The sequence below is a fragment of the Colletotrichum spaethianum genome (genome assembly GCF_022836535.1).
Source record: "Colletotrichum spaethianum MAFF 239500 DNA, contig23, whole genome shotgun sequence".
NCBI lineage: Eukaryota > Fungi > Ascomycota > Sordariomycetes > Glomerellales > Glomerellaceae > Colletotrichum > Colletotrichum spaethianum.
In genome coordinates this window covers 345,613-372,002 of record NW_026054793.1, presented here as the reverse complement: position 1 = coordinate 372,002, position 26,390 = coordinate 345,613, and the positions used below count along the sequence as shown (strand labels likewise).

Below are 26,390 nucleotides of genomic sequence, written 5' to 3'. Positions count from 1 at the left end.
GGAGCTATACGGCAATGCGTAGTAAAGGCTGGGCCATGAAGATGTCACAGAAATCTCGTGACAGATTAGGGGTAACGAACCATTGGTGACACAGAATAGAGTGCTGCACCGCAGAACCATGATTTGTATCAACGACCGGTGGATTCTGTCTAGCCCCGGTGAGACGCAGCAGACGGCTTCCTAGGGGCAGAGCATAGACGGTCGGGAGGGTGGACCGGCCTCGGTGGGTGTTGGAAACCAGTCGTCAATGATTCTGGAGTTCCCGTTCGAGAGCAAGTCCCGGGTCGCAGTCAAGCGTCAAGCGCATCTCGTCCATTCGAGGGAAGGGCCCCGCGGATGCGATAAGACACTGTTTAGAAACTGTATGGATAACGGTGGATAACTTCACCGAGGCCACACCGTGATTGGCCGTCTCAATTTTTTTTCGCTCCAGTGCTCCATAATAATTTTTTTGTTTTCACCGGGACTTGGCCGTCGCATCTTCTTTCCGGTCCAGCAATTCCGTCGCCGTGGGAAGAAGTTCGTGTTCACCTCGTTTCTGTCGCCTTCGTCTTGCACAGAGAGCCAATTCCTATTCGACGGTCGCACCCGCATGACATAGCCTCTGGTACGGTGCCGCACTCGGTATTGACAATTCGACGCCCAGCTAACCGTTCTAGTCGCAGGCAAGCGAACGAGCGAACATGGCTCCTTCAGCGACCAGCACCGAGTGGGATCACCAGTACAACACTCTCCGCCGCGAGAACCTCTTCCGCAACCCCCCGAAAGATCACACGGCCTACCCTGCCCTGCAAGAGGCCGTCAGCCCTCACATCGACTCCTTCAATGCCTTGTTCAGGACCGACGGTAAGAGCCTCCTCGCCCGAGGCCTAGAGGATATCGGTACCAAGACCTACCTCGACGGTGACGACAGGGCTGGTCTCGAAGGCAAGAACCGCTTGTCTATTCGCATTAAGGGCGTGTCACTGCAAAAGTCCCAGCTGCCCCCCTCCAACAAGTTTGCCAGGAATCGCGAAATCCTGCCTGCCGAATGCAGAGAGCGCCACTGCACGTACCGAGGCAGGCTCTCGGCTACCTTTGAGTACAGAATCAACGATGGCGACCCCAAGGAGTTCGTTCGGGAGCTTGGCCAAGTGCCCATCATGGTCAAGGTAAGCAAGGGCATGAGATTGCGCAACTCGAGCTGGCCCATGTGATGCTGACAGTGTGTCCGCAGTCCAACAGATGTCACTTGGAGGGAAACTCGCCAGCACAATTGGTGCAGAGGAAGGAGGAATCCGAGGAACTGGGCGGCTACTTCATCGTCAACGGTATCGAAAAAATCATTCGAATGCTGCAAGTCAACCGCAGGAACTTCCCCATGGCGATCAACCGACCGAGTTTCCAGAATCGAGGCCAAGGCTACACCCCCTACGGTATCATTCTCCGATCCGTCAGACCTGACGAGACATCTCAGACCAACGTCTTGCACTACTTGAGCGACGGCAACATGACGTTCCGCTTTTCCTGGAGGAAGAACGAGTACCTCGTGCCGGTCATGATGATTCTGAAGGCGCTGGTGGAGACGAACGACCGAGAAATCTTTGAGGGGCTCATCGGTCTGTCCGGATCCAAATCGGCCAAGAACACCTTCTTGACGGATCGCGTTGAGCTGCTTCTCCGAACCTACAAATCTTACGGCCTTTACAGCAAAACCGAGACGAGAGCCTACCTAGGCGAGAAGTTCCGCGTGGTATTGGGTGTGCCAGATACCATGTCCAACTACGATGTTGGTACCGAGTTCCTGCGCAAGATTGTCCTTGTGCACCTTGGCAACATAAACGTCACTGAGAAGGAGGACAACGACAAGTTCCGGATGCTTCTTTTCATGATCAGGAAGCTGTATGCTCTTGTGGCCGGCGACTGCTCAGTCGACAACCCTGATGCCGTTCAAAACCAGGAGGTTCTTCTGGGTGGTTTCCTCTATGGTATGATCTTGAAGGAGCGCCTGGAAGAGTTCCTGACAACTGCTGTCCGTCTTTCATTGCGAGAATGGACCAGGAAACACCCTGCTACGCCCTTCACATCACAAGACTTTGCCAAGGAGTTTCCTGCCAACATCTTCAGACACGCCAACGAGAACCTCGGAAACGGACTGGAATACTTCCTCTCTACGGGTAATTTGACAAGTCCTTCTGGTCTCGACCTGCAGCAGACAGCCGGTTTCACTGTCGTCGCGGAAAAGCTCAATTTCTTGCGTTTCCTTAGCCACTTCCGAATGATCCACAGAGGTGCCTTCTTCGCCGAGTTGAAGACGACGACAGTCAGAAAGCTTTTGCCCGAGTCTTGGGGCTTCATGTGCCCAGTACACACCCCCGATGGTGCTCCTTGTGGTTTGTTGAATCATCTGGCTCACAAATGTAAAATTATGACGGAAGCCGTCGATGCCTCCAAGATACCCGGTCTTGTCGCAGAGCTGGGTGCCGTAGAGACATCTTCCGCCGCAACAGACGAGAGCGTTGTCGTCATGCTTGACGGCAGAATTGTTGGCTTCTGCACGCCTCAAGAGTCTTTGAGAATTGCAGACACTCTCCGATACTGGAAGGTTGAAGGTACTCACGGTGTGCCTTTGCAACTCGAGGTTGGATACGTTCCTCCTTCCAACGGTGGTTCTTACCCTGGTATTTACCTGGCGTCTGCGCCCGCGCGTATGGTCAGACCCGTCAAGTATCTTCCCCTCGATAAGGAGGACTTCGTTGGACCTCACGAGCAACCTTACATGTCCATCGCTGTCGTGGAAAATGAGATTGTGTCTGGAGAGTCTACTCACGTGGAATTCACACCTACGAACATGCTTTCTATTCTTGCCAACATGACGCCTTTCTCGGACTTCAACCAGTCTCCCAGAAACATGTATCAATGTCAGATGGGTAAGCAAACTATGGGAACACCAGCAACTGCTCTGCGATACCGAACGGACAACAAGATGTACCGGCTGCAAAGCGGCCAGACGCCCGTTGTGCGATCGCCCCTGCACAACGCTTACGGATTCGATAACTTCCCCAACGGTTTCAACGCCGTTGTGGCGGTTATTTCGTACACCGGTTACGACATGGACGACGCTATGATTCTGAACAAGTCAGCACACGAAAGAGGATTCGGTCACGGCACGATTTACAAGACGAAGAAGATCACTCTTAAAGACGAGTCGAGAACTCGAGCTGTCAAGAATATCTCGAAGCTGTTCGGATTCGCCCCTGGTGGTTTTGTCAAGGGACACTACCGTGGTCAGCTTGACGAGGATGGTCTGCCCTATGTCGGCCGACTGGTTCAAGAAGGAGACGTTCTCTGCGCATGGCATACTGTATCAGCCGATTACAGCGGCAAGCTGATCAACCTCGACGGCCAGACGCACTACGAGAAGTACAAGGAATCCGAGACCGCCTTCGTTGAGGAGGTGCGTGTGATTGGCAGTGAGACAGGTAACGAGCCTGCCCAGACAATCTCCATCAAACTCAGAGTTCCTCGATCGCCTGTCATTGGTGATAAGTTCTCTTCTCGTCACGGACAGAAGGGTGTTGCTTCCCAGAAGTGGCCCGCCGTCGACATGCCTTTCTCCGAGTCTGGTATGCAGCCCGATGTCATCATCAACCCGCACGCTTTCCCCTCCCGTATGACCATTGGTATGTTCGTCGAGTCGCTTGCTGGAAAGGCGGGTGCTCTCCATGGGCTGGCGCAAGATTCGACGCCATTCAAGTTTAACGAGGAGAACACTGCCGCCGACTACTTCGGCCACCAGCTGATGAAGGCTGGATACAACTACCACGGCAACGAGCCCATGTATTCTGGTATTACTGGAGAGGAACTTGCGGCGGACATCTACGTTGGTGTCGTTTACTATCAGCGTCTGCGTCACATGGTCAACGACAAGTACCAGGTGCGAACGACAGGACCAGTCGTTCCTACAACTGGGCAGCCCATCAAGGGTAGAAAGCGTGGTGGTGGTATTCGTGTGGGAGAGATGGAGCGTGACGCGCTGCTCGCTCACGGCACGGCCTTCCTGCTGCAGGACCGTCTGCTTAACTGTTCCGATTACACACGATCCTGGATCTGTCGAAGCTGTGGCTCATTCCTCTCGGTTCAGCCGACGGTCTCGCCTTTCGTGGGCAAGAAGAAACAGGTCACAACAGTCCGCTGTAGAAACTGCGCAACCCGCATTGATGCCGGTGATGCGGAAAGCGCTGCCAAGGTGGAGGGAGAGATTTGGGAGGACGGACAGGGCAACCAGTGGGTTGGAGGCGAGAACACCACGGTTGTCGTCGTTCCAGGAGCGCTGAAGTTCCTGGATGTGGAATTGGCAGCCATGGGTGTCAAGCTGAAGTACCGCGTCGACTCCCGCGATGCGCCTCGCAAGGGCCCATTGAAGCCCATGTCATCATTACCTTAGACGGACGGCGTTTGGCAGAGAAAAGAGGCGGGCTACCTTGTAATTCAATGACGATCAACTATGCAAATATGGAGAAAAGTCCAACATATGACTCTTAAGGATGTGACTAGGTCGACTTGCTCAGTTTTACCGTGGTTTTGCGCAACATGCCTCAGGGCTTGATTTCGTCCACATCAGCTGGAACCGAAGGGCCGATACGTTTGACAAACGGCAATATAGTGCGAGCATGAATAGCCGCCAAGAACGCGCAACATTTGTACATACAGACCAGTCACAACCATATACAGGAACGTTTGCATCGTACAGGTTGCCGAGTCCAACAAACATTTATGTCGACTAGTGTTGTACAAACAACGTCGGTATCCGTGATGTGTAGAGCTTGGACATCGGTTGGCGACGCGGCCCTCAAAGAGTATCTTGCTGTTCCCGTGATGTCAGCATACAACCCGGCGGCGTACCTGAGGGTCATCTCTCTTCGGTACCATCCGGATGAACTATTAGGCTTATCGATGGACGTTTTGGCATTTTCTGTTTCCTAAAGCATTGTATGTAAGACGGGCATTTGCCGTCATTCGTATCGTAAGGCAACACTTGGATAAGAACCCCATGGATGGAGCCAGCAAGATTTCTGAAGTTGAGACAATTAGATCCTACTCTTTTTAGTTGCATCTTCAGCTGTAAGTGGAAATGATCGCATACCCCCTTCTCTGATGGATGGATGCGCCTACCTGACCCTGTGTGGGACGTTGCGCTGTCTACTCGGTGGACGCAGTCTCAGCTTGCGTGGTCTTAAGGCTAGGTGCACCTCCTGGAAGGTAAGTAAGGTCAATACCTGGCTATGAAAGTGCATGGAATGTCTCGTGCCACTGGGGTCGAACATAGATAGCAGGAAACTGTGCTTTCCCAGGTCGTTTACTCATACCCGCAGGGCCCGTCATCACTCCTGCCTGTTGCTTGAGAATTTTCACACTTCGATGTTTCCTGGTTCACTTTTCAGCTGGAGAACTACTAATCTTGTCAAGAAGCGTTTGCAAATGAATCACGTACCTCACGCAATCATCGTCTCATTACGGATATGCGGCGTGCCACGCGCCCTCTGTCTTGTTTGTCGTCTATTTGACCGTCCTTGATCTCGGCAGCTGCCCCTTACCAACATCCATCTTCCTCGCCACCCTCTCGGCCGTTTCTGGCCCATCTTCTTTACTATCGCCGCAGCTGTAATGAAGGATTCATCAGATGTCAAGACAGGGAATCTTTCATGCTTTTGAACAAAAACAAAAGACTTCCTTGTCATTATACGACGTGGTTCCTTCCTCGCTAGTCTCCCAGCAGCAGAATACGTTTGGTTGACTTGGGAACCCTATCTGCGACTGTACCTCTCCTCCGTTCATCCATATTCATTGACTCGCAGATCGAATACTGTATTCCATTTGAAGGCACTCTCACGCGTCTGCATTTATGCTGGCTGACTGCAATCGAACCCGCGTGGCGATGTCGCCTCGTGTCGCCCTATTTCTGTCCCTACTCCTCGTCGTCACGATCGTATCGGCCACACCATACTCGCCGGCCTACGAATACGGCTTCGACACGAGGAAGCTAGTCAAACGCCAGGCACAACAACCCATTGTTGTCGCTAAATTGCCCGCTGTCAACGGAACTGTCCCTGTTCGGCAGGAGATCCGGCAGATGAAGCAGAACCCTTTCAAATGGAACCTGTTCCTCCTTGCGTCCAGCATGTTACAGTACACGGATCAGAAAGAGGAACTATCATGGTACCAGATCGCAGGTAAGACTCTTTATTTGATGCAGATTAGCTCGCTTTTTGATATCTGGCAGGCATTCATGGTGTTCCCTTCGTCCCCTGGAATGGCGTCCTGGGGGCTGTAGGAGGCGAGGACAGAGGCTACTGCACGCATATGTCCGTCCTGTTTCCATCCTGGCACCGTCCGTATCTTGCTCTATATGAGGTCAGATGCCACCCAATCTCTTTATTGAGTTTATGTATTAAAGGCGTAGTCATTGACATTGTGATAGCAAGTTCTCTTCCAGCTCGTTCAGCTGATCGCTTCATGGTTCACAGACCCTGTGGAAAGTGTCTTGTATCAAGCCGCTGCCACCGACTTCCGTATCCCATACTGGGACTGGGCTACGCCGCCGCCGTCTGGAGAGATGACCTACTTACCCGAGTTCGAAGAGCCCGGGATCCAAGTGTACGGCCCCAAAGGGTGGCAGTTCATTGCGAACCCGCTTCATAGTTACAAGTTTCGGCCGCTTGACCCAGACGTCTTTTCTGAAGGCGATGTAAGTCATGGTATTCAGTCAGTGAGAGAGCGTGGTCACTGACAGCACAAGTTTCCGCGTTGGACAGAAACGATGCGAGCACCCTTCGAGACGTCAGACAACCAGAGCGTTGCGCACGCAATCGAGCATGCCAGACCGGCGCTTCAGCAACGGCTCTACACACTCCTGTCGAACTACAAGGACTACGGACCCTTCAGCAACAAGTACTGGGGTACCGCAACAAACCAATCCCAATACGACTCTGTAGAGTCGCTACACGACGCCATGCATGTTCTAGTCGGCAACCGCGGCCATCTCTTCTATATACAATACTCGGCGTTCGATCCTGTTTTCTTTCTGCATCATACCATGGCAGATAGAATTGTTGCAATGTGGCAAGTCTTGTACCCGAGGTCATGGGTGTCCCCTCAAGTCGCAATGGAACACTCTTTCACGATGCCGCCAGGATACGTTCAAGACATGTTTACAGAACTCAAGCCTTTTTACTCAGATGTCAACGGCACTTTCTGGAATTCAGCAATGGCAAGGGATACCTTGGCCTTCGGATACTCGTACGCCGAGACCAACTCCAGCCCTGGGAACGATCCCGCCGAAGACCGGGCGCGCCTAATAGAAACCATCAACCGGCTGTACGGTTCATCCAGTCCCTCCGGTTTTGCCCAGAAGCGAAGGAGATCCGCGACGATGAGGGATCGGGGTACCCTTGGGCGTGTTCGGAAAGGGACGGTTTCAAGTAGCCATGTGATGGATTTTTCCCATGATCCGGACTTCGTTGCCAAGGTGGTCGCGGAAGACAACATATACACCGAATGGGTCGCCAATGTGCGCGTCCTGAATGGGGCGCTGGACGGCTCATTTGTTGTCCATTTCTTCCTCGGCGAAGTACCCAAAGACACGGATTCATGGATGACCGCACCAAATCTGGTGGGGTCGATGCCGGTGTTTGCAATGAAAAACATGGGCTCGGGTAACCATGCGTCCGGTACTGTCCCTCTGACGTCGGCTTTGATGCACTTGGTGTCGGCGGGAGTCATCTCCGGGCTTGATCCGGAGCAAACTGGACCTTACCTCGAAGAGTACCTCCAAGTTCGTGTTGTTCGAGAGGATGGAACTGAGAAATCTGTGAACACCATTGACAGCTTACACGTTCAAGTCGCAAGCTCGCAAGTCCGGGCAGCGAGGAACCAGTGGGAGCTCCCAAGTTGGGGTACCGTAGTGGAGAGGTTCGTGTTGCAACAAGGTCAAGTGCGTCCTTACAAGCATGATATGACTGGGTGATAGGTCGACGGGGACATTGAATCCGGTTGTCCGGATATACGTGCCCAGAGATAGTTGCTCTTTAGTGTGTAATTTGCCGTAGCTCCGACTTTGAGGTGTACCACTGTCGATGAGTTGATCTGCTATCCTTATTTGAGGCGGGTCAATACTCAAGAGAGGCTTTGACATGTTAAACATCCGTGCTTTTCTGCCCACTCTAACTAAAATTCGACTTGTGACATACTCTAGATCTCGACTGCGCATTGAGTAGAATTTAGGGGCCGGAGATTTGATTGAACCGAGTCACTAGCACCTATTTCGGTCTTTCGAAATGTCTCGACGTTGACCTGCTGCATCAAGCTACACAGGTGAAACCATCAACAGAATAGAGTCAACGTGCAGAAGAGTTTGGTAGTCAACCTAGACATACCGACTTCTTCTTTTGCATGGATAGTAATCTTCCTTCGTCGAAACAGCGGTAAAGCATTGTATTCTCTTCTGCCGCCTGTATTCAATGGGAGAATCATCTGGAGAAGGTCACGTGGATCGTACCAGTGTGGCTGAAGGTCGGCACCTACAGGCTGCGGCCCCACTTCCAGATACGGGATAGGAACTTTTCCGAAGCTTCAGCCTTCTGTGACCTGGGACCGTCAACTAGGTTTACGTTCTAGTCGCGACAATCTAGCACCTCGCCGCCTTTCCACTTCAACGAACGACACGCGCGACAAACTGACAACGCCGCTGCCGCCAACATGAAGCTCGTCAGGTATGTCAATTACCTCCCCGCTTGCCGTCATACTCGGTCCGAGTGCTGAGCTTTCTCTCTGTAAAGCCCGACGTGAACGAGGCCAAAAGAAGAGCTGACATGGATTTTCAACAACCAGATTTTTGATGAAATGCGCCAACGAGACGGTGACAATTGAACTCAAGAATGGTCAGTAACCCAACCCCATCTCTCCCGCCTTCGGACAGTGCAGCCCGGATGCAAGATGTGCCGCCTCTCGAAGAATTAGCTAACGCGTTTGCAACAAACAGGCACTATCGTCCACGGCACCATTACCTCCGTCTCGCCGCAGATGAACACGGCGCTGCGCACGGTCAAGATGACGCCCAAGGGCCAGGATGCCGTCTCGCTCGACACAATGAACATTCGCGGCTCGACAATCCGATACTTTATCTTGCCCGATTCGCTGCCGCTAGACACGCTGCTCATCGACGACGCGCCGAAACCCAAGAACAAGGCGCGCAAGGAGGCCGACCGTGGCACTGGCGGGCGCGGTGGCAGGGGCGGTCCCAGGGGAAGAGGAAGAGGCGGTGGACGTGGACGCGGTCGTGGACGGGGCTAAGTCATTCAGGGGCTGCCTTTCGAGTAGGATGTGTCATTCCCCGGGGGTTGGCACCGGCACATGCGAGGCTCGACGGGGCGCCGAACAAGTTTGTTATTACGCCTGGGAAAAGACGCGAATGTCGATGGCTGGAGATGACTTGGGTGAGAGGGGGGATCATTGCGGCCCCCAGATACGACGAAACCCGCAATCACTTTCACATTTGGGCCTTGCGCTTGCTACAAAAAAGTACCTTATGCATCAAGACGAACCGGATGCTCTTCAGGCGTTGGGGGGGGAGGTAGGGAAATCAAGAATACAATTCGAGCATAAAAGTACACCGGCAAGCAGTGGTGGCGATGGACGTCGCTGCTGTTGAGAGCGCCGTGTCCTGCATGTGTGAATAGGAGTCCAGATGAGAAACCTGTAATCAAACTCACGTCCCCAAAACTACGGCTCCTGCTGCCTTTCCCTCCACACCCTGATGATCTGCAACTTCTCCCACCCAGCCTTCTTCCCGCTCTCTCCCACCGTGACGGCCCTCCAGCCCGCCCCAAACCCTTCGATCCGGGCCTTGACCTCCTCGGGCCTGTTCTGCGCACACAGCAAGATGTACGCACAACCCCTTTCCGACAAGACTCCGGGCAGTGCTTCGATCAGCCGGTCCGTTGTCTCCATCCCGTCCCGCCCGCCAGCATACGACAGCGAGAGCAGATACGAGTCCTCGTCAAACGTCGTCTTCTTCTCGCCATCCGCGACCAGCGCGCCGGACGTCTGCGCGGGGAGTTCGGGGGAGGGGACGTAGGGCGGGTTGAAGACCAGCACGTCGACGCTCCGCGCCCTCAGCGGGGCCGTGAGGTCGCCCATGGCGGCGCCGAGCCAGGACTGCGATGCGGTATCCGGGTTCTCGGCGCGGGCGCGGAGCACGGTGGCGTTTGTCGCCTTGCAAGCGTGCCCGTTGAGGTCGACGCCCGAGGCAAGGATGTGGGGGTGGCCGAAGAGCGTGCGCGCGTGCGCGGCGATGAAGGCAATCACGACGCCGGAGCCGGTGCCGATTTCGACAACCAGAGGTGCCGCTGGGGTCGGCGACGAAGAGGCGCCGAAGCGGGAAGCGAGAAACTCGGTCTCCGAGGGGGCGGAGAGGGTGTCCAGGAGGAGGTAAGAGTCCTCTGCCGGCTCGTAGACCCGCTCGAAGGGGACGTGGGATGTATCTGGCGTGGGGAGCATGTTGGGGATCTGAACGGTGTTAGTGTTGCTGTGTTTGTATGCAAGTAAGAATGACTTACGAGGGTGTAGGTCAGCAATGGTGCGTTTTGCTCGGTTTGTGAGGCTTCTAGTCCTCGGACACCCCTCGTCGAGTGGTATTCCAATGGCTCACTTGATAACTGCGGCTTATACTAACGGACTGGCAGTCAATTTTATCCAGCTTCTTGGTGAGTTCAAGTGTTGGGGCGTGTGAGTTCGTTGGCAGTGTTGAAAAGTGAGACTCAAATTCTCAGATGCAGTCTGATGAAATGTGGGGTTTGCTAACATCAACCACAACCAAACTCATTCAACACCAAGTCACGGTTCAGACACACCACACACATGGTGATCCTCATCAAGCATCGTCGATTGATTATTTCGTTTCTCATTAATTTTTTACAACTACAAACTACTTTTTATACTCGCTCAGTATGCAGTATTAGAGACGGCTTAGCCTAGTCAATGATACCGTCGGGCAGGAAGCTGACATAGTCTAGGGGCGCTACTTCGGGACCGTCAGGCGTTCCGACAATCTTCAAAGTGTCGCCCTTAGTAACCTTGACGCCGGGGAAGTTGACACGGATGGCCGAGTGCCCGTCCAAGAACTCGGACGGCCAGTGGCCCAGCTTCTCCTCGCTGTTACCCCTCCACTGGCCGACGACCTCGTCGTTGATGTAGGCGACGTACGAGCACTTGCCGCGGATGACGTCAAAGTAGTTGACGGCCAGGGTGTACGTGCCGGTCTCAAAGTCGACGACCGCCGAGGCCGTCCCCGCGGTCGTGTTGGAGGTCGTCACGATAGCCTTGTACCCGGACGCCGCCTCAAAGGGGTCGACGTCGACAACTTTGTACCCCTCGAGGTCCATGTGCTCGGCTTCGATGCGGTACTTGTAGTTGCCCACGCGACCCGCCTCGTCAGGGATGCCCGACTTGTTCCAGTAAAAGTTGTTGATGGAGTCGCGCCAGACGAGCGAGTGGCCGGCCTGGTATTGCAGCTTGAAGAGCACGTGCTCGTAGCGCTCCTCGTCGATGAGGCCCTTGAGGGACTCCCATTGCGGCACGAAAGTCTGGGCCGTCGCCGATCCTTCGTAATGCGCGTCGTAGAAGTGCTGGATGACGGTCTTGCCGCTCTTCAGCACCTGCGTGTAGGGCACGTGGTGGAACCAGAGGAGGAGATTGTCCGGGGTCGTCTCGATCTCCTCGTACATGGCTGCCACCTCGGGAGGGTACATTCCCGCGTTTCCGGTGCCGTTCTTCACGGTGCGGTCCATGCCGATGCTGTCACTGTCGGCGCGGGTCCACTGGCCCCAGCTGTTGCCATCTTGGCTCCTCGGGCTGCGCTTGAGGTCAGTCTAATGAACGGTTTGCAGGGGTTTTTGTTTGTGTTTACCTAGGGCCGTAGTGAGCATAGAGAATGTCGGTCAAAGTTTGGATGCCAAGGTTGCCGCTGTAGTTCTCGTAGGCGGGCCAGCTCTCCATGGACATGTTGGTGATGGTGTCGACGACCTTGCGGCTGAGGCCAAAGGTCAGACGCGACCAATCCTGAACAATGGCAACGACGTCGTCAGTGGGGTTCCAAGCCAGTCTGCCATATGCGTAGAGGTTGGACATGGCGAGATGGCTTCCGAGCCAGGTCGAGTTGGCACCGACGTTGACAACACCCGCGTAGCCACCAAGAGGCCTGTTGAGGCGCTTGCCGGACAGAATGTCGCGAACAGGAGAAGGCTGGCCGTCAATGCGCAGGTCAAAGTCGAGAATGGTCTTCCAGAGAGGAGGCAGGTAGACCAAGTGGTCTTGCTGGCCAAGGTACTCTTGGGAGATCTGCAGCTCAATGGCCATGCTGGTTTCCTTGAGGTTGGCGAAAAGGGGAGACACGGGCTCCCGGACCTGGAAGTCAATGGCGCCATACTTGATTTGAACAATGACGTTGTCGTCAAACTGGCCGTCGAGGTGCTTGAAGAACTCAACCTGGGCGTTGGCACGATCGGCATGCCAGTCAGACTCGCTCAGGGTGAGGTGGTCGTAGACAAAGGCTCTGAACATGACGATGCCCTTCTTGGAGCCGTGGTTCTTCAGCTCTCTGGCGAAGAGGTTGGCGCCATCGGAAAGCGTCCTGTTGTAGGTCAGGGGGCCGGGCTGGCCCTCAGAGTTGGCCTTGACGAGGTACCCTGCCATGTCAGGGATGCGGGCGTAGAGTTCGTCCGTGATATTGCCCCACCAGGCAATGACGGTATCGTCGAGGGGGTCGAACGTCGGGAGGTTACCAAGAGTCTGGGGCGAGGCGAAGTTGAGGGAGATGCCGACCTGAACTCCCCAGGGACGGAAGGCGTCGGCGATCCTCTTCAACCCGTCCATATTCTCCGGGGAGAGGAGGATGGGGTTGGCGTTGACATTGTTGACGATGATTCCATTGATGCGGGCTGAGGCTAGCAGGCGGCCATATTGGGAGACGCGGGTCATGTCGGAGACGACCTTGAGGTTCTCGAAGAAGATGGAGACACCTCCGTACTAGTCAAGTTAGACGTATGTCATAGTAAGGGGATGATGGGAGAGGAGACAACTTACACCGCGCTCAATGCTGCCGTGAGTTCCCGTACCATCCATGTTGTCCCATTGGTTTGCCCATCGGACCGGGGCAGAAGGGTTGGTCGCGTAGGTAATCTCCGTGAAGTTGCCCTGGGCCAACAGGCTCAGGTACTCGAAGGCGCCGTAAAGGGCCCCCCTCTCGTTCTGACCCAGGATCTTGACACTATCGCCCTTGAAACTTAGCCAGAAGCCATCCTCAATGAGGTCGGCATCGACACCTTCGCTTCCACAGGCCGCAATGTAGTCATCGAGAGTCGCCACTACGACAGAAGAACCGGCGCAGGCATCGTCACCAACAGAGACCTCCTTGCCGAAGATACCCTGGTAGCCCTTTGTCAACTCGGACAAGGCAGAGGAGATCGGGCCGTTCTCGGTCGCATTGAGACCGACGATGGTAGAGGGTAGGGAGTCAGCGACGCCGGCAGACTTGCAGTCGGGCAGCCTGGCGTAGCGCAACCAGCCATCGAGGCCGTCCTCAGCGGTGACAAGGCCGAGGGCCGCGAGGAAAAGAAGCTTCCACATGATTTTCGCTACGGGTGGAAAGAGGTGCTGCTGGCGAGAAGAACCAGTTGCAGAAGCACTTGCTTCACAGCTCGCTCCATGGTAGGATCGGAAAAGGGCCGGCTTATAAGAAGGGAACCCACCTCACCACCCGTGTCGTGGTAGAGGTGATTTTCAGATCTGCGGAAATCACAGGAATAGGAAAGTCTCCCATGACACAGACCCTGTCGATTCCCATCCCATCATCCATGAGAACGCCGCCGGGGCCACAGGCTGGTGCGACTGTACATTCAGGCTAAAAGGGAGCTCGACATATTCATCCATGGCTTGGGTGTGGAGGAGAGGTACGGATACCACCCAGGCACCGAGCGACGATTAGGTTCAACCCAATCTGCGTGCGAGCATCTCTAGACGGGACCCATTGGCAATGTGACCCTTCATTTAAGTCTAAACGGCGACATGTGGAGAAATTGGCACTAGCGGAGGGAAACAAGAACAGGAAGAGGGAGCATGAGTTCTTGGACGGGGGAGTTTTTCCGAACCAGAGGGGAATGGGAACTGCTTAGTTCGCGGTTGATGTCAATTGTAGAAAACAGGATGGAGCTGAAGCTAGCCCACTGTGCATAGCCTGCGACAAAGCTCCGAATCATTCAGAGAGAGCTTGGGTGAGGCCACGAGCTGAGGAATGTGAAAGAAACGACAACGTAAACAAACTTGGCAAAAAATGAGGAGAAGAAGCAAGACAACATCAAGATCTACTTCCCCGCACGGGGGAATGGTAGAAAAGCGCGGGGTGAGTCGGGGAAAGGAGGGTGCGGAGCAGCTCGACAACTAGACGACAAAAGACGAGGCAAAACAGGCGTTGGCACTGGTTCAGGTATTGCGGACAGCACTTGACCGGCTTGGGCTATCCTTCCCTCTCAATCTTCCCCTCGCCTTGCTCCAGTCTACATCAGACAGATCCTGGGGGTCGTTGGTCACCAGTTCTGGCCTGTAATCCCGCTCTCTGCCATGTCATGCAAGCGATGATTGCCTGACTCAAGTTTCGCACGCTCGAGAGACCTCTGACCGGTGTTTCTCAGTGGGCTTCGGTAGAGCATACCCCGACCCCGAGCCCCCCGACCCGAACGATCGAATCCATCGACCCCATCATCGAAGCCGCCGCCCCGGTTGTCGAACGACGCCAGACGCCCTCGTTCATGGATCCCCTCAGCAGTAGTTCGTCATCGCGTCTTGGCCCTGGCTAAATACCCCTTAGCTCTCTCATTCATCCGCCTGCGCCTCGGACCCAACTTACAAGGCACGGTACCCACAACCACCCTCACAGATGGCTTCCCACTGCCGCCGTAGATACCCCTTGGCTGAGGCCATCCTCACATGACTGTGCAGCAAGATACCTCGACCCCGGCGTCCTGCTTGCTCGGCCCTGTCCCAAACTTGACGCCGTGCGTGATCTTCCTGATCACCCGCACCTGGTTGCGGTCGTACAGCCCGTACATGTCGTGCGTCGGACACGGACGGTGCCTCGCCTTTTGGAGCCGGAGAGGCTGCTTCGCAATGCCGTTGCCGAATTGTCCGCACGTCGTGTAGCCCATGCCCGGACCGCAGGGGACGGCGATCTGACCCCAAACACACTTGCACTTGACGTGTCTGTAGATGAAGACTTCGCACATGTGTTTTCGTTTCTTTATGAATCTTGCGTTAAAGAAAAAGAAGAAGAAAGCACTGACTTGCAGTCTCTCCAGATCTTGATTTGGTTTTGCTGGTCCTCGAGGGTGAAGTTCGTAGGGAGAATTAATTACGCAGCCAAATGTGAGAGAGACGTGAAGGAATAGCAGAAGTAGGCTGCGTTACTTACCAAAATGGGAAGCGACAGGATTCTGATGCGATTTTGGCCTCACCGAACATCACGAAACGCTTACCCACACACAAACATACACTGCCGCCAGTGCCGAAGTCATCGAGTACTGTATCATGCTCGTATTCTACGGATGTTTTCTAATGTATCGACAGTGCGGCGCGCCAGACCTTGACCCAGAACCGACTCACACATGCAAGGCCGTTTGCCACGCTATTTCGGTGATTGCGTCAACGGCATATCCCCATCACGAAGAGTACCGCTCTCTCCGGTGCCAAAGTTGTTGTCGGAGTAGTCTCCCGACTCCACCATTCGGGCCAAGAGACTCTCGATCCTCAGCGTCGTCTGCTCGAGTGCCTCCAGCCTACTGCCAACGTCATGTATGTCCTCACTACCGGTGAACGACCCGCGCAACTTGGACGAGACGCCCGGGAACATCGAATCTCTCCTAAGAGGCGACTTCTTCCGCATCGTGTCGTTCGTAATGGACCTTGTGAATTGCCGTCGGATCAGGTGGTGGGTGAGCTCGTCATCCACCGCGATTTCCTCTTCCACGGACTCGGGTGGCGGTAGGTCAAACACGGCTCTTATGTCGCGATGGGCTGTTATGCGCCACTTTTCCCAGAACCACTGTTTTACCCTCGGGTACAAGGTCAGTCCACTCGACTTTGGCTTCTCTGGCTGCGGCGGCGGCCAAAGAATTCTGCGTTCCGCCACGGCGATGATGAGTAGCAGTGGAAGGTTGACCAGCCGAACGCTTGCTACATGTATCTTATGGAACCATCGCGGGGTGAGGATGAATTTGAGAGGGATGAGAACAAAAACAGCCAGGATGTTGAAGGGAGGCTGGTACGCGAAGATCGCATCACCCTTGACACCCTCTAATGTCAAGACGGCCTTCCGGAACTGTATTTCAGCAGTTGCGTTCTTAACGATGGTGCTGAAGGTGTTGGATAGCATCGATACAAGGATGGTGAGGAACAAAGTGTTGCCCAGGAAAGCAAACGCAACCATCAAGACAGGGCCTAGAATCGGGTGGAATTGGACCTGCAGGGATTTCTCCAAGTTAGAAGTCGTACTTGACAATACGCTGACGTGAAGCTTACCGATTCATTGATGCCCGTTCCGTCGAGACCGAACCAAATCCACAGCATCCACTTACTAATAGTACTAGAGTAGTTGTTAGCAATTTTGAAGTGTAGGCTTCTTGCCGGCCAGACTTACACTGGAGGGTGTGTGCCTTCGCCAAGCCAAAGAAGAGACAGAAGAAACCCGCCAAAGCACCATGCCGACAAGAACGTCAGGAGAACAAAATCAGACATCATGGAGCGCAGCGAGAGGAACACAAGGTTGTCCGATAGCAGGTTGAAAGCTAGTCGCGGGACCAGCACCGGTGCACCCATCGCGAGTACGTCTAGTGCCTGTTGTTTAGGGACAAGCTCCCCGACACGAGCGCCATGTATGCGTAGAACCGCATACACGATATATATGCCGATGAAACCTACGTCGAGGAAAGACCACAGGTTTTGCGTGTACACGTGCCTGTCAGAAAGTCAGCGTCATTAACATTTTTATAGAGAGGTCTTTTGTGCTCGTACCATCCATGCTCCAGAATCGTTGCAAACTGGTCGAGGGACCAACCAAAGGCATAGACGGCGAAGCAGCCTTCCAGAACAGTGAATGTCTCTGGTTTACGCTCGGCCATAACGAAGAGATAGAGGACGAGTAGGATCAAGAACTGGAAAACCTCCAGAATGTTCCGGGTACGGGGCACAAGAAGCCGGTACTGGTCAAGCAGTGGGCCCTCGCGAGGGTTGTACAGCGATATGGGCTTGAGCTTGTAGTGATCGGGAATGATATCCATGAAGCTGGACGGGGTGTAGACAATGCGGCCTTCGTAAATGGCGTCGACGCTGAAGACTAGTCAGTGCCTCTTCAACGCTCTTGTCCGGAAGACGGGTATTTACACTTTCTGACAGGGGGTGGCACTGAGGAAGTATTTACTCTCAGTCAAGATGGCAATCTCAAGCGAGGGAAGCATGCGGTTGTAGCTCCTATAGGTTTCCGTTGATGCTGCCTCGCGAATCCCGGCCGGGGCCATTTGAAAGGGCTCAAAACCGGCAACCAAGATGTGTGCAAGGAGCACCAACCCATCGGGTCCTTCGTTGTCTTCACTGAAGCGTCTCAAGATACGTGTTGCCACCAGCTCGCAAAGTGCTGCGCGACTGTAGTTGACATTTTGCCGGTTGTTCAAGTGAGACTGTTCATAAAGAAATTGAGCGCGGTTGACAAGCAAGCAATAAACTGGCAAGCGAGAGTCAGCTTGAGCAACTCCGCAGAAGCGTCCCCCACTTCAGCTGCAGCGCTAGTCTCGACTTCTGCGAGGCACATGACAGAGTCGGGGCAGAGAGGCGAGTGTGGACATACCGATAGATATATCGTCAAGTTCATACAGTTTGTCGACGAGCGGGCGGACGACGGCGATGTTGATTCTCACATCACGCAGCTGCTCCAAACTCAGGTGGTCTTCGACAATAGAAGTAATGTCTCGTCGGATGCGGTGAATATTTGTATAAACCGGCAAGTGGCTGTGAGGGTTAGCCATGCAGCCGTAGAGCGGAACTTGAATCTCGGAGCTGTGGCTGGGACGGTTCCGTTGCAGCAACGGCCTTTCTTCCGGCAGCTGGAGGCGCGTCCGCCGGTTGCGCTCCGACATAGTACGGCCTTGCTGTTATACCAGTCGCGGAGCTAAGGTAGGATATGTATGCAGGGGGAGGGCGATGTGGCATGCGACCAAGGCTAAGGTTGGGGGCCAGCAAAGACGGTTGACAGGCGGGTAGAGGCGAGTCTGTACGTAATAGTTGGGCCGAAGGAAGGTTTGACAGGAGAAGTTGATGTTGTCCGTGAGAAGACCAAACAATGCACCAAACTCGACGGGGACCGACGGGGCAGAAGTGGCAAGGAAAGGGGTGCCCCCCACACTCGCGGGCCACAATCCGGAGTGGATTATTGGATGCTAGCTGGCCCAGGAGGTTGATAACTGCGGGTGAGTTACAGCAAGGTCAGTTGCTCAGTTTCTTGGAAGGATCTGCGGCAGGGCCACGGCGAGACACGATGTGTGTCGCTGTCTGGCAAGAGAGACAAAAGAGGGAGAGAGCGCGAAGTTGATACAGATAGTCGTAGATAGGACGTGGATCTAGCGGGACAGGGGGGCATTTGGGCTCCACGTCGTGAAGGGGGACGATAAAAGAAGAATGCCGTCTGGTTTAATACAAGCCTCGAGCCCGACAAGGTGGTCCGGGGTAAGGAGGTAACGTCCAAAGGTGTTGCGTAGGTATCCGTCAAGTATTGTGGAATGCCTGTGCTGCTAACTCAAACTAGCCGTCACAAGGTGAATCAAGGATGCCGAGCAGCAGTATCAGTAGCAACGCGCAAGCACGACGTTGGATGTCGGTACCGTCTATTGTTCTGAGATGAACATGTCTCTGCTCTGTATCTTGACCGAGGTATGGTGACGGTAACGGCGGTGGAAAAGAAAGGAACCGGGAGCACTGACTCGGGAGCCTGGCAGGAAAATTGGTGGCCCTAGTCTGCAAATCCTCAATAACGATTTTGGACTGTCGTCTTCTGATCCGGAGTTTCATGAATGACGACACGCACGCCACGCGAACCCCTGTCGTGTTCGGACTGTCTCGTCCTGAGCTGTGCAAATTGGTGCAGAATGCGGCGCAGGGTGTTGCTGTCACTGCTGTGTTTGGTGGTGGGCGCCAAGGTCTCAGTGGTGGGTTGGGATTGCTGCCAGCTGGAGGGGGGAACAGTTGCATGTCAGGTTGTGCACCGTCATCCCACCTAGGTATCCCACCAAAAAAAGATCACCATCCGGGGCAATTCTAGGCTAGGTACTCTTATGTAGCATATTCTTCAGCCAAAGCATGGCACTCCTTGCAGTCAGCGGCCTGAACCCAACATCTTGGGCCACGAAGCTGAGTTGGCGTCTGCCCTCGCACCGTGCACTCACTGGGTGGTTTTATCCCGCTGTGCACCGAATGCCCTCTCTTGGTTCCACTTATAGCCCGCGCTAGCCGCTCATACACAACCAAGCTTAGCAGCATCATTACCTAAGGCACCTCTGAACAGTCGGTATGCATACGGTAAGGTAGTATCTCGCTGTGATCTTGCGGTCAACCACAGTGGGGCTAGGCACCTTCACGTGTTACCGCTCTCCATAGGCGCTCCCGGAGCAGAGAAACGCCGAAGCGGGAGGCATTGAACGGCACAGCATCGTGGCCCAAACTGACCACTGTTCACCACCTGCTTGCGGCTTGTTCGCAGAGCCTGACCATGGGAATGTTTGGTATTCTTTCATTTTGGGATAGGTATGGTAAGCTACGAGTTTCATCATCGATGCCTCCATTCATCCATCCGTTGCGTCTTTCCTTTACGCCTTGCGTGTCTCATCAATTTTTGTCCCCTCAGTCCTGCCTAGTGTCCCTAAAGATACCATAGGACTAAGGATTCTGCACAATCGTCGTCGTAGTAGATAACCCCCTTTACAGGCCTTTACAGGTTGACAGACTTGCGGAAGTTGTCACCGGCGTAGATGGCGTTCTCGCCGAGCTCCTCCTCGATGCGGAGGATCTGGTTGAGCTTGGCAAGACGCTCGGAACGGGCCGGGGCACCCGTCTTGATCTGGCCAGCCCGGATACCGACAACGATGTCCGAGATGGTGACGTCCTCAGTCTCACCGGAGCGGTGAGAGACCATGACGCCCCAGCCGTCGGCGTAGGAGTCCTTGGCGGCCTGGATGGACTCGGTGAGGGTACCGATCTGGTTGACCTTGAGGAGAAGGGCGTTGGCAGCCTTGAGCTCAATGGCCTTCTTGATACGCAGGGGGTTGGTGACGGTCAAGTCGTCACCGACGATCTGGATGTCCTGGGTCTTGTAGAAGTAGCTCCAGGCCTCCCAGTCGTCCTCAGCGAAGGGGTCCTCAATGGAGACAATGGGGTACTTCTTGCTGAGGTCCGAGTACTGCTGAGCAAGCTGCTCGTAAGTGATCCACTTGGTGGGGTCGCTGTCGGGGTTCTTGAAGTCGAGGTCGTACTTCTTGGCGTCCTCCTTGTAGAATTCGCTGGAGGCAACGTCCATGGCAATGTTCATCTTGCCGGTGTAGCCAGCCTGCTCAATGGCGTCGGTGATGAGCTCAAGGGCCTCCTCGGCGGTCTGGATATCGGGGGCAACACCACCCTCGTCACCGACGTTGCCGGCGGACTGGCCATACCTCTTCTTGGCCAGACCCTTCAGGGCCTGGTAGACCTCGGCACCCTGGCGGAGGGCCTCGGAGAAGGAAGGAGCAGCACTGGAGAACAAGTGTTAGTCCACGCGAGCAGGTAGTCTGCAGTGCAGCCTAGTACGAGGACAACTTACGAAGGAACGATCATGAACTCCTGGAAAGCAAGGCGGCCACCAGCGTGGGAACTGTAGAGCTTGTCAGTACATATCGTCCAGGATTGGCGCGGGATATGCTTACCCTCCGTTGAGGACGTTCATGAAGGGGACGGGCAGGACGTAGGGCTTCTTGGTACCGGCCAGGTCGGAGACATGGGCATACAGGGGGACGCCCTAGATGCGGTCAGCTTGGGGAAACTCGAGCAATATGTTGCACGGGAGCTAACCTTCTCAGCAGCACCAGCCTTGGCAACGGCCAAACTGACACCCAGAATGGCGTTGGCTCCCAGCTTGGTCTTGTTGGGGGTGCCATCGAGGTCGATGAGGAACTTGTCGACCTTGGTCTGGTCCTTGACATCAAGGTTCTCCTTGATCAGGGCAGGGGCGATGACGGAGTTGACGTTCTCGACAGCCTTGGTGACACCCTTGCCACCCCACTTGGACTTGTCGCCATCGCGGAGCTCGCAAGCCTCGTGCTGACCTGTTTCATAGATATCAGCCTTCTGTCATTTTCCATCTCTTGATGTGTTTGGGACGACGACGTGAACGGCGACGACGGCGAAGACGTACCAGTGGAGGCACCGGAGGGGACGATGGCGCGGTGAAGGCCAGTCTCGGTGACAACGTCAACCTCGACGGTGGGGTTGCCACGGGAGTCGTAGACGTAGCGAGCGTGGATCTTGGTGATGGCCATGATGTCTCGTTGTATGATGGATTATTCCTAACAGAGGAAGGGGGGAAGAGGTCAGTAAGGGTCGTGGGGGGAGGGAAGGACTTTATATTGGCAGAAGGCAAGAAGAGGGACGAGTGGGTGAGTCAACAATGTGATAGGACCGATTGGGGGAAATTGCTAAGCTTGCGAGGACTTGCTCCTTGACCGGACAGAAAGAATTGCCTCAGGGTGGGATGGCATGGTGGGGTGATTCCCTCGCAAGCTTCCAGAGCTCCCAGCTGTTTGGAGCCCATGGCCAGTTGCAGCGGGGTGAAACGCATGATGAAGATGACTTACTTGTGACGGGTTGGATGATAGAATCAAGAGTTGTCCTCAGCAATTGTCTGCGTGTGGAAAACGAGGTTGAAATGATGGAGGAGAGGTGATGGTGACAAGACGAGGAGGGGGGGGAAGGCAAGACTAGAGCAAGACCACACGGTGGGAGCAGGTGTTTTGGAGGGGTCCTTTCCCTTGCCCAACCCCACCTGAGGTGAGGACCGTGAGGTACCTGAGGTAGGGTATCATAAGTTACTTAACTTAGGTGCCCCGGTGCGCCTGCCGTTGCTCGCACCTTCCAATCTTTTGGTGGGTATCCCGGACGTCACCCAATCGCTCTTTTTCAAGGTGAGGCGGGGCATCTGCCCTGTTAGAGCGCTACATGGATGCCAAGCTCCAAACAGGCCAAGAGCATCACAAAACAGCTTCGTTTCAAAGTACTTGCCTTAGCACCGCCTCATCCACGACAAAAAGCTGGACGAGCTGTGTCCTGCGGTCTTGGTGAGGGTCACCGCTTCTCAACAAACTGAGCAATGAGAACGCTGCCCTTGCTCATACTGCGACCAAAATCCAAGTTCAGACACACGTTTCTGCCTTTGTCTCTCTTCATTGGGCCACTCTTCTATTTTTGTACCCCAGCCCCCGAGTCCGGCCTCAATTTTCTGACTTTTGACTCTCCCGTGTGCTTCAGGTCAAAGACTTTGGCTCTGGACAAAACAATCCCCGTTGCCATGTCTTGACTGTCGGCCGTTTGGGTCAGGTCTTGGTCTGATTGGCTAGCCACACAAACCTACTCTTGCGCAACGGCTCTCCAACTGTCCATTGTCGGGTTCGAGTGGACTCTGTCTGGGCTAGATGCGTCAAAGTGCGCCCTCGACAATCTACAAGTCCCGATGTCCCGATCTTAAAGACGTTCATTTCCCGGCACCCCGGTCCAGCAACGAGCTGTTTATTGATCAGAAACGACATCCATACCCCACTGGAGGTCTGGGAAAGGCTGCCCGCCATGGATTATCCCGAGGATGTTGCTCGGAATAGCCAGGTGCTAATGCGGTTCTTCCCGATCATGGATCCCGACCCCGTCACCCCGTCCAGCAAAGCCGGGGTAAGACGTATGTAGGCAAGTCATCCTGTATGTAATAGAGTGCCATTTAGCTCTTGCTCCGGAGCTTAATGCAAATGACGTCCCTCACTGTCCCGGACACCGGTTCGTGGCGTGGAGACTGCGATTCGGCCGGCCGATTCTAGCTGAAGATTCCTACTTCCGCATCTCTGCCCGCTTTCGCCCGAGTGTAAGTCACACAGCATACTGTTGCGGGAAATCGCTTTATCTTGATCGGGCCAGATGGGAATTCAAGTTATCTAGTCCATCTGGCTTGCACAACCCCGGTTGTGCCCTTGGTTGTTACTTTGGCTTCCTCCGTTGAAAAACTCCAGACCCGGATGATTCCAACGCAGGGATATTATCGATTCTACTTACATCTCTGGAGGCTCTGGATACTGTGATTGAGTGGCATTGACCTAAGTCTTCCCAATCTCACCGAAGTTACCAAAGCAGACGCCATATCTCTTTTGCACGCTCATCCGTGTTTCTTCTTACTGCCGGGGCAGTCGAAACATAAAAGAAAGGTACCCTCCATGCTGGACACCCTCAGTGTCAAGCTCAATAAGCACCGATCGCCGTGTGCCTGATGCTTCGGCCAAGGGAATTGTTGGTTGGACAAAAAAGCTCAGAGCTTCGGAAGCTCGTCCCCTAGGCTGCGTGCGTAGTTTTGCAAGAGAAGCAAGCATGGAACTAGTGCAGTAGAGTCGAAAACATTCGCAACTGCTTTGAACTGTTGCACCGTACTCTCGAGAACATCGGCGAGATGATAGTTGCCGCAACGGATCCAAGGTGAGCCCTCTTATCTCCAGCAACCAATTCGTTCAAACGACCATGGGCCGGCCATTCGGTAGGAAGAATGACAGCTCCCCCCGTCTTCCCAGCCTGGGCAGCTTGAAGAACGCACGGGACGGCAGTGGGCCGATTCGGGTGGAAGCGGCTTGGTGTGGGTCCCGGTCGCACAGCGTGGACGGTGACAGGACAGCGAAGAACGGTGACCTGAGGCAGAGGATGTGGAGAGACTTTTTTCACCATCCCGGCGGCCTGCGCGGCCTGCACCGGCGCCTTGCAATGCTGAGACTGGAGCATTGCCTTGAGCTGGAAGCTTCCCCTCAGTACCTGACTTGCCATTACGGATACCTACCACTGGACCCCGCGCCTCCGTTACATGTACCTTCCTTAGACGTGCATAGCGCATAGCATCAGCAGCAGGGTGCCTAGACGCAGACTGACCGCTTTCGTTCCTTTGCGGCTTTGGCCCCCGCCCCCTCCTTCAATGGCTCTCCGTTGCGTTACAAAACGTACGGTCGACCTGACCTCACGCATCATCAACCAGACACAGAGACCTGTTGCGCGCATGTAAGTGTTCCCCGTCTCCCTAGACCAAGAGCTGCCTTCCAGCTTTGCTTGCAACGGAATGTTCATTGACTAACCAGATTGAACAGTCCTTACCAATTACGAAACTATAACTCCTTCGCAACCCAGACCTCTGCGCCCCGAGCTACCCCTCCTCGACGAAGCGTCCGACTACAGACCCCCCAGCGCATTGCTGCTACACGACACTGCTCCTTCAAAAGAAACATGTGCAAGCACGGAGAAACCGGCGGCGGCGGCACGCTGAACTACCCGCGCGAACTGCTGCCTACCAACGTTGTCCCGCGCCACTATGATCTCACGCTCGAGCCCAACTTTGAGACGCTCAAATTTGACGGTCTGGTCAAAATCGACTTCGACGTCGCTGAGGACTCCAATACGGTTTCCCTGAACACCCATGAGATCGAGATCAAGCATGCCTCATTGTCTCTGTCGGCTGGCGGCCAGCAAAAGGGCCTTAGCGACCCTGTCATCACCTACGACGAGGCGAAGCAGGTTCACAGCTTCGAGTTCAAGGACAAGTTGACTAAGGGTGAAAAGGGTACCCTCGAGATCAAGTTCGTGGGTGAACTCAACGACAAGATGGCCGGTTTCTACCGCTCATACTACAACAAGCCTGATGGCACCAAGGGTATCATGGCCACCAGTCAGATGGAGCCTACTGATGCCCGCAGAGCGTTCCCCTGCTTCGATGAGCCGGCTCTCAAGGCGGAGTTCACTGTTACCCTGATCGCCGACAAGGCCTTGACCTGCCTTTCCAACATGGATGTGGCTGAAGAGAAGGAGCTTCCTTCCGGAAAGAAGGCTGTTCGTTTCAACAAGTCCCCTGTCATGTCGACGTACCTTGTGGCATTCATCGTAGGAGAGCTCAACTACATCGAGACGAACGACTTCAGAGTGCCTATCCGAGTCTATGCCCCGCCTTCCGAGGACATCGAGAGAGGTCGGTACGCTCTGGACATTGGTGTCAAGGCTTTGGAGTTCTACGAGAAGGCCTTTGGTCTCCCCTACCCCCTGCCCAAGCTTGATCAGGTTGCCATTCCAGATTTTGCTGCTGGTGCTATGGAAAACTGGGGTCTTGTTACTTACCGCACTGTTGAAGTCTTGTTTGACGATAAGACTAGTGGTGCCGCCGCCAAGGAGCGCGTTTCGACGGTCATTACCCATGAAATCGCCCATCAGTGGTTTGGAAACATTGTCTCTCCAGACTGGTGGCACGCTCTCTGGCTCAACGAAGGTTTCGCCGAATTCGCCTCTCGGTACTCCATGAATGCCTTCTTCCCTGAGTGGAAGCTTAAGGAGTCGTTCGTTCGTGAGGACCTTCAGGCTGCTTTGGGCCTTGACGGTCTCAGAAGCAGTCACCCAATTGAGGTTCCCGTGCACAAGGCTGAAGAGATCAACGAAATCTTCGATAGCATCAGCTATGCCAAAGGCTCTTGTGTCGTTCACATGATCTCGGCGTACCTCGGAGAGGAAGTGTTTATGGAGGGCGTCCGGAAGTACCTCAAGCGTCATGCTTGGGGTAATGCCACTACCAATGACCTGTGGCAGGCTTTGAGCGAAGCTAGCGGCAAGGACGTTGGCTCTATTATGAACATCTGGACCCAGAATGTTGGATATCCGGTTGTCTCCGTAACAGAGTCAGGCAAGTCAATCAGCGTAGAGCAGCACCGCTTCTTGACAACGGGAGACGTCAAGCCCGAGGAAGACAAGGTTCTCTACCCTATCTCCCTGAATGTTCGTACGAAGGGTGGCGTCAACAAGGATCTGATGCTCACGACGCGTGATGCCAAATTCGAGATTGACGACGCCGAGTTCTTCAAGATCAATGCCGACTCTACCGGCTTCTACCGGACCAAGTACGCCATTGACCGACTTGAGAAGCTCGGTAACGCCGCTGAGCAACTATCCGTTCAGGACAGAGTTGGTATCGTGGCTGACACATCCGCTCTTGCGACTTCGGGCTATCAAAAGACCTCGTC

General features: G+C 54.5%; 8 protein-coding genes across 8 annotated transcripts; 3 read left to right on the top strand and 5 right to left on the bottom strand.

The window, feature by feature from the left end:
- Positions 1-683: 683 nt before the first annotated feature.
- ColSpa_08546 (DNA-directed RNA polymerase I subunit RPA2) lies at positions 684-4,426 on the top strand (the record flags this gene model as incomplete). Its single annotated transcript, XM_049274758.1, has 2 exons — positions 684-1,151; positions 1,265-4,426. 2 exons carry the CDS (start codon positions 684-686, stop codon positions 4,424-4,426), a joined length of 3,630 nt encoding a protein of 1,209 aa, XP_049130715.1.
- Positions 4,427-5,917: 1,491 nt separating this feature from the next.
- Positions 5,918-8,005, top strand: ColSpa_08545 (tyrosinase; the record flags this gene model as incomplete). Its single annotated transcript, XM_049274757.1, has 3 exons — positions 5,918-6,212; positions 6,507-6,727; positions 6,773-8,005. 3 exons carry the CDS (start codon positions 5,918-5,920, stop codon positions 8,003-8,005), a joined length of 1,749 nt encoding a protein of 582 aa, XP_049130714.1.
- Positions 8,006-8,736: 731 nt separating this feature from the next.
- Positions 8,737-9,330, top strand: ColSpa_08544 (small nuclear ribonucleoprotein Sm D2; the record flags this gene model as incomplete). Its single annotated transcript, XM_049274756.1, has 3 exons — positions 8,737-8,750; positions 8,869-8,918; positions 9,020-9,330. The coding sequence occupies 3 exons, from the start codon at positions 8,737-8,739 to the stop codon at positions 9,328-9,330; spliced, it is 375 nt and encodes a 124-aa protein (XP_049130713.1).
- A 429-nt stretch (positions 9,331-9,759) lies between these two features.
- On the bottom strand, positions 9,760-10,536 carry ColSpa_08543 (ERF1 methyltransferase catalytic subunit MTQ2; the record flags this gene model as incomplete). The annotated part of the gene is made up of 1 exon (XM_049274755.1): positions 9,760-10,536. One exon carries the CDS (start codon positions 10,534-10,536, stop codon positions 9,760-9,762), a length of 777 nt encoding a protein of 258 aa, XP_049130712.1.
- Positions 10,537-11,009: 473 nt separating this feature from the next.
- ColSpa_08542 (putative alpha-ketoglutarate-dependent sulfonate dioxygenase) lies at positions 11,010-13,662 on the bottom strand (the record flags this gene model as incomplete). The annotated part of the gene is made up of 3 exons (XM_049274754.1): positions 11,010-11,889; positions 11,945-13,062; positions 13,120-13,662. 3 exons carry the CDS (start codon positions 13,660-13,662, stop codon positions 11,010-11,012), a joined length of 2,541 nt encoding a protein of 846 aa, XP_049130711.1.
- Positions 13,663-15,014: 1,352 nt separating this feature from the next.
- On the bottom strand, positions 15,015-15,314 carry ColSpa_08541 (uncharacterized protein; the record flags this gene model as incomplete). The annotated part of the gene is made up of 1 exon (XM_049274753.1): positions 15,015-15,314. The coding sequence occupies one exon, from the start codon at positions 15,312-15,314 to the stop codon at positions 15,015-15,017; it is 300 nt and encodes a 99-aa protein (XP_049130710.1).
- A 398-nt stretch (positions 15,315-15,712) lies between these two features.
- On the bottom strand, positions 15,713-18,215 carry ColSpa_08540 (calcium channel YVC1; the record flags this gene model as incomplete). Its single annotated transcript, XM_049274752.1, has 6 exons — positions 15,713-16,546; positions 16,606-16,669; positions 16,724-17,041; positions 17,098-17,419; positions 17,504-17,716; positions 17,927-18,215. The coding sequence occupies 6 exons, from the start codon at positions 18,213-18,215 to the stop codon at positions 15,713-15,715; spliced, it is 2,040 nt and encodes a 679-aa protein (XP_049130709.1).
- A 1,756-nt stretch (positions 18,216-19,971) lies between these two features.
- On the bottom strand, positions 19,972-21,638 carry ColSpa_08539 (enolase; the record flags this gene model as incomplete). The annotated part of the gene is made up of 6 exons (XM_049274751.1): positions 19,972-20,007; positions 20,498-20,855; positions 20,924-20,974; positions 21,027-21,118; positions 21,172-21,425; positions 21,515-21,638. The coding sequence occupies 6 exons, from the start codon at positions 21,636-21,638 to the stop codon at positions 19,972-19,974; spliced, it is 915 nt and encodes a 304-aa protein (XP_049130708.1).
- Positions 21,639-26,390: the final 4,752 nt, after the last annotated feature.